Here is a 6,740-nt window from a genome sequence, read left to right as displayed (position 1 = left end):
GACTTGACTTCTGCAAATCGGTGATTAATACAGCCGAGAATGGATTCATCTGATCATTTCTGTTCACAAGCCCAGAAGGTGGACCCCTCATCCTTCATCCCTTGTTTGAAAATCAATATTATTCGAGATTTCCTCAACTCAAATCCTTGCTTTTGTCTTCTACCTCTAATTCTATTCTCCGAAATTATTATTTTAAAACAATGGCAAGCTTTACGATCGGCCAGCCATCACAGGAAAAAAAACAATTTGTTGAAGCGTTGCGTTAGGGTCGCTGCAACTGAAGTTCAATGTTTCGCCATAGAATATTGCTCACGTGCTGAATTGCAATCACTATTTTTTATGGTTGCAACCCGATCTTTGTACCTCGGAATTGTTAAAAGCACTTCATTAATTAACAAACTAATGTCGCCACCTCGGGACCCCCTCGGATTAATAATTTTACCCAAGTGGATGACACAAGAAATAATGTGTGTATAGTTAATTATCCTGACCTCACCTGCAAAACAAAACATTATTTAAGGACACAATTCCAACGAAATGGTTGAGGTGACCTTGAATGTGCCACTTAGCCATCGCCACTTTGAGATTAGGAATTGGGATCCACATTCGTTGAACTCGGGGAGCAATCTCCATCATGGTTCCTCCTGGACGCTGATAATTACCCATCCATTGAATCTGCAAGGTAAAGTTTTCGCTGCCAATTATGAAGTGGCCGCACAATATAAATGGCAAGTTCAAGCCAGTATCGATAAGCACTATCACACCAAAAGAATGGAACAGTCGCCAAAGAAAAAGGAGAAGGAAGATGGACCGAGAGAGACCAAGTACAGAGGAGTACGGAGGCGACCATGGGGGAAGTTCGCAGCAGAGATTCGAGATTCGAACAGGCACGGAGCTCGAATATGGCTGGGCACTTTCAGCACAGCAGAAGAAGCGGCGAGAGCCTATGATCGTGCAGCTTTTGGGATGAGAGGGCAATCGGCGATTCTGAACTTCCCGGAAGAATATGGTTTGAGCAATGGGGGAAGTGCTGGTGCTAGTAGTAGTAGCCACCAGCATCGCTGTTCATCGTCGTCTTCAATGGTGGAAGCCCAGGGTCAGGGTGGGAGACAAGTGTTTGAGTTCGAGTGTTTGGATGATAAATTGTTAGAGGACCTTCTCGATCATGCCGCCAAGAAAGAAGAGTAAAGCCTACCCTGTTGGCCTCTAAGCTAGGAATTCAATGGTCTCTCCATATATATATATATATATATATATTTTTTTTTTTTTTGGGGGTTGAATCTGTCTGTTAATTCGTTTTCGTCTCTTTTCTTTCCTTTCTTTTCTCTGTCCTACAGACAGTTATTTCGTTTTCGTTTCTCACTTTTATGGACCTCGCAGTCCACTTCTTTTGAGTAAGTCTAAGTAGCGATTGATACAAGACTTTATATTTGTGTATGTATATGTATGGATGTAGGTATTTGTACAGTTTAAGCTAATTTATTTTCTACGTTTTGATCTTTCGTTCTGAAATAGTCTATAAATTATCCCTTTTTCTACCGGTACCAAATAATTGTATTTAGAGTTCTTTTTTCATTTTTATTTGTTAACTCCTATTTTCTTGGGGAAAGAAAATATGTAAGAGATTGTTATGGGAAAATATTTAAGAGATGATTATAAAGTAAATATAAAATTATTTTATTTAAATAAAATTAAATGAAGTCAACGAAAAATAATATAATTTAATCTAATGAAAAAATTTATACAATTTAAATTATTGTTAGAAATGGATGAAGTTCTGTTCAACAATGAAGTTCAGGCCCAAACTTTTTCTTACTTTTGGGCCAAACAAATTTTTCTTCGAAGAATATCTTGGGTCAGCGAAACCTAGTATCTATGAATCTAGCCCAAAAAGATCTTTTAAGATTATGTTTTTTTTTTTTTTTTTAAAGAGAAGATCTCTTAAGTTGTCGAGTAACATTTGGAGTCGAGGATAACAGGCAACGCAAGCTACATTAGTTGCTTTTCAACCCGGGACCAATCAGACTCCATTTTTGTGTCATAATTTAGTTCGACTTCAGTTTTTAATTACAATATTCTTGGTTAAGTATATTTATTAAATTTAATGAAAAATGTTAAAATTGATTTAAAATATGTTTCAGAAACAAAAAATATTTTTGTATAATTTTCACGAAATTGAAGAAAAAATTACATAATTTAGTATGAAAAAAATGTGTGACTTTTGTTTATTCCAATCCCACTTAATCGTTATTTGTTTCAAAAAATTTCGTCAAATCGAAAATATTAGCCAAGCTGAAATGTAGGTTTTGACACACCTCATTGGAATATAACTTCAAATGATAATGCCAATATGAGAATTTTACTAATAAGTAATTCATAAATTTTTTTTATAAGTGTTCTTTCCATAGTCCTAGGTGTAATATAGATCTCATTTTAATAGATTAATCTGACCTAGCCTATTTTCGTTCTCTCCTTTGGACAATTTCTTTCCGGCGGCCTTGTATTTTAAAAAAATAATAAAAGAAGAAAATATTATTTGCAAGGGAAAGATACGTTATTGGATAGATTTAAGAAAGTAAAAGAAGTGTTGTCAGTGCACTTAAATGCTGTCAGTGCAAAAAAATTTAATCAGGGAATTGCAAAATGAAAAAGAAGGTTTGAAGGAAAAAAAATATATAAATAAATCAGGTACACCATATTATTTATAGTCTATTTAATTAAAATATTTTAAAAAATATAAATAAAATTTTGTGTGATATTTTTTTAAATTAATTTTATTTTTTATAACAAAATACACATTTAATTTCTTGTCTTTTTTCTTTCAACTATTATTAATATTAGAATTAATTTATAGTTACTGTCATCTTTTTATTGAACAGATTATAAATAATGTGGTGCACCCAATTTAATTAAGTATTTCTCTTAAAGAAGAGAATGCATTTTAAGGGCAAATAACTATAAAGTCCTTTATAAGCATTATAATCACCAAAAAGTCCCACTGAATACATAAATAATTGTGAGATTCTAATGGATTTGGTTGTGACTAATATTTGTTATAAATTGACAAAAATACCCTTATTTGGGGGGACACTCAACACTCAAGAGTGAGCAAAATCAAATCACAATTGAAAATAGAATTGAATCAAATTGAATTTTATCTATTTAATTTGGTTTGGTTTTTTAATTTGATTTGATTTTCTTTTAAGGAAAATTTTGATTAATAGGTTTGATTTCATCTAAAAATTCTTGAATCAAATCAACCGAACCTACCACATTATACATATTTTTCTTTTCATATTTTTAAAAATGTGATTAAATTCTCATCTAGGTGAGTAAAAAATATCTTTCTATCACTTGCAATAAAAGTTTTTTTTCATTTAATGTGATATTCTAATTTTTTTATTTTTATAATTTTATTTTTAATGTAATAGTACTGAGTCTTATTAATCTTCTCATAAATTATGATATAAGATTGTTATTTTTTTGCTAGGCCTTCAACATCAAGGGAAAAAAATTAGATAGAAGAATATATGAATAATTAGACTTTATAAACCCAAATCAAAATTCATGAACTGAATAGACCGATAAAATCGAATCATTATAATTCATTTCAGTTTTAATTTGATTGGTTCATGTATTTCGATTTGATTCTATTCAAATTTTTTATATAATTTGGCTGATCAATTTTAGCAAAATTGAAATTGAATCAATCAAACCGACTAAAGGTTCACCCCTATAAACACTCGCACAATCACTTCCTCTCTAACTAAGACATCACATTAGTATGCGATTGGAACTCTATTGACTCTTAACAATCTGTGTTGCTCATATTCTTATTCTTGAAATTAAAAATTATATTTGCTTTGTCCAGTACAGGCTATTTACATAAGTTTGCTCAGAGAAAAAAGGAAAACAAAATCAACCACAAACACATTAATAAAGAAAACAGTCCCTCCCCATGATTAGTGATAGATTGGAAATCTGTGACTAAATATCCATCACTAATTTTTATTTTCTTAACAGTGGCTCTTCCCTCCCAGTATCATTTTCTTTTGAATGGAAGGAGATTTTATTATAAGAAAACAAAGAAATGACAAGGCTGAGCAATGCCTTCAAGAGTAAGTTTGCTCATGATCTTGGATTTCTATTAGGATACCTGGAAGAAGCCCATGGTGAAGGCTACCCACTTGACTTGCTCCACCACGGCAAGACGATGGTCAAGAGAGTCAAGACCGTAAAGGTCGATGGTGGGGATTCTGGCACCAATGAAGATAGGGTTCGAGGATGACTAAGAATAAGAATAAGAAGGAGGGAGGGAGGGAGAAAGGAAGAGGGAAGGGGTTGTGGGAGTACTTCGTGCGTTTTCTTTTCTTCTTTTCTTCTTTTTTTAATCAGGGTACTTTTATCGATTCACAACAAATATTATTCACAGCCAAGTGGCTAGGACCTCACAATGGAACTTGATGGTAGCTAGAATGCTTGTAAGGACTTTATACTGATTTTCCCATGTTTTAATTCATAGCTAAGGAGGCTGAGCAGTGGAAGGAGAGTGGGGATGATGAGGAAGCTGTGGTTGAAGAAGAAGATCGTCCAACACCTTGTCATCCAAGCACTCCAACTCAACCGGATCATCCTGTTGCTGTTCTTGGCTCTGTGAGCTCTCTCTGTCGGCGGCGGCTGAATTATGTGAAGATGAAGAAGCTGCAACTGCACAAGAAGAAGAGAAAGAGATCATGGTAGTATGAGGAGGAGGAGGAGGAGGAGGAAAAAGGTGGGTATAATGGTTAGGGAAGTTGAGGATGGCTCGGTGACCCCTGAATCTGAAAGCGGCGGCGTCGTAAGCCCTGGCGGCCTGCTCAGCGGTGTGGAAGGTTCCGAGCCAAATGCGCATGCCGTTCCTGGAAGGATCTCTGATCTCCGCCGCATACTTCCCCCACGGCCTCTTCCTTATCCCTCTGTATCTCTTCCCTTCCATCCTCTTCGTCCAATACATCTTCTCTTCAATTCCTATATATAAACACACGGCCACGTACGACCAACGAGGTTTATTGTTTTTTAATATTATTAATTGGGCTGATCCATGTTGCCTTCCTCTACTATACAACGGCCATCCACTTGCGTGAATGACTGCGCTCGCTTCTGTATGTTCATGTACAACTTGCATTTCTCTTTCGATACTATGCAAAGATTTGGTTAATAACTGCCTCAAAAAGGGACGATTTTTCAATCCCACTATCAAAGCCACGTTCCTTTTGCCTTCCCCTGCCCTTTTACTTCATTTTATATCTTCCACACGGCTTTTCATTGCCCACATGCATGCATTCAATCTATATATATATATATATATATAATTAATGTGAGTGCATGCCTGAGGGATTTGGACTACAGCGTTCAAAAAATCAGCGGCAAATAAATCAATGCTCGTGATAAGAAATCCACCCTAGTTTATGCCTCATCTCCAATTCATCTTCTTTCTCTGACTTCAACACGACACCCCTCATGTCACTGATTTACCCTCCTTCCTCAGTAAACAGGTTTTCGTTATGAATAAGTCTAAGAGTTAGTTAATTAAGACGGTGCTATTTCGCCATTCCTGCCTATTTATTCCCCCGGTCTGCCCCATTTTTAATTTAGATATAAGTTGCTCTACATTCCTGATAATTACTTACAGGCAAAATCAGGTGAGGTACCGGTACGTCTTGCTTGTTAATGTTTTTCAAAGAATGCATATTAATAAATAATAAATAAAAAAGCGGAACCCGACTTGAGTCTAGTCTATTATTAATGGGGCGATACTTCGTACGAAAATGAAATCGAGTAAGGCCTCGATTATTGGTGATTTTTTTAAGTTGTAAAACAACTAACAGCTCTCCATCTTTTCTTTTGTTTTCCTTCAAGGAGATCAGAGTGTTGTGCGCAGGATACAGAAAGAATCATATGTAGAGTTATTTAATTAAAGCGTCCACGTTACAATAATAGAATGCCGAGATCGGTAAATAATGTCATGCATGACATAGAAAATGGTCTATGGTCAGATTCAAACCTTCATTCACCTTTTCCTTTCGGATTCCCCATTGGTTGTTTGTTGTTTGACCCCACGTTTCTAGGTCATCCGATCATCATTTCATGGCACCAACTCACGATTCCATTCCTCCCCCATCCTCCATTAATTCTTCACATACAAACCTGAAGCGTCTCAATATTTTATTCATCCTTCCAAATATTTGTTTCAAGTTTTAACACATTAATTTACGAATTTTACTTTCCCGCAACCCTCCAGTTTCCACAGGAAACATCAGAATTCTGAAATGATGAGCTTCACAAGAGAAACGGAGTGCGAGTGTCGCAACATTTGTCTCTATCACAAGTTCACAGACATGGAAATCCAAAAACTACAAGGAATTTCGCTGATATATTTCACTTGAGGAGAATTTGGCAGTCAAAAGCTCAACAAATGCAAGGAAGAAAGGAACAGAAAGAGGAGAAGAACCTCTATGCACAGGGAAGAGAAGAGAAACAACTAGAGATGGAGATGACCATTTATATATATACCCTAACTTCTTTTCATTGAGCCCTTACCTCTTAAGTCTAATAATAATAACTTCTAGCCCATTAATTACTAACTCACAAACCCAATCCATATTTTCCTTAAGCCCATTCCTGACATCACACAACCAACATGGCCGAAGCTAATGCCACAAGAACGAAAAAGAGTTGGATTCATACTTCACAGCATGTGC

General features: G+C 35.5%; 2 protein-coding genes across 2 annotated transcripts; one reads left to right on the top strand and one right to left on the bottom strand.

Annotated features, from left to right (window-relative positions):
• The first annotated feature begins 671 nt into the window (after positions 1–671).
• Positions 672–1,235, top strand: LOC129298290 (ethylene-responsive transcription factor ERF095-like). The gene has a single exon (XM_054936689.1). It carries the CDS (start codon positions 772–774, stop codon positions 1,186–1,188), a length of 417 nt encoding a protein of 138 aa, XP_054792664.1. The 5' UTR covers positions 672–771; the 3' UTR covers positions 1,189–1,235.
• Positions 1,236–3,911: 2,676 nt separating this feature from the next.
• On the bottom strand, positions 3,912–4,980 carry LOC129298289 (ethylene-responsive transcription factor ERF098-like). Its single transcript, XM_054936688.1, has one exon. It carries the CDS (start codon positions 4,973–4,975, stop codon positions 4,523–4,525), a length of 453 nt encoding a protein of 150 aa, XP_054792663.1. The 5' UTR covers positions 4,976–4,980; the 3' UTR covers positions 3,912–4,522.
• Between the last annotated feature and the right edge of the window lie 1,760 nt (positions 4,981–6,740).

This window comes from Prosopis cineraria, unplaced genomic scaffold (assembly GCF_029017545.1).
Source record: "Prosopis cineraria cultivar Desert tree isolate PC_DT_omini unplaced genomic scaffold, ASM2901754v1 PC763, whole genome shotgun sequence".
Taxonomy (NCBI): domain Eukaryota; kingdom Viridiplantae; phylum Streptophyta; class Magnoliopsida; order Fabales; family Fabaceae; genus Prosopis; species Prosopis cineraria.
This window is presented reverse-complemented; position numbering and strand designations above follow the sequence as displayed.

Bases quoted from the DNA above. Each gene is read 5' to 3' on its own strand.
- LOC129298290 (XM_054936689.1), top strand. From the start codon at position 772: ATGGAACAGTCGCCAAAGAAAAAGGAGAAGGAAGATGGACCGAGAGAG.
- LOC129298289 (XM_054936688.1), bottom strand. From the start codon at position 4,975: ATGGAAGGGAAGAGATACAGAGGGATAAGGAAGAGGCCGTGGGGGAAG.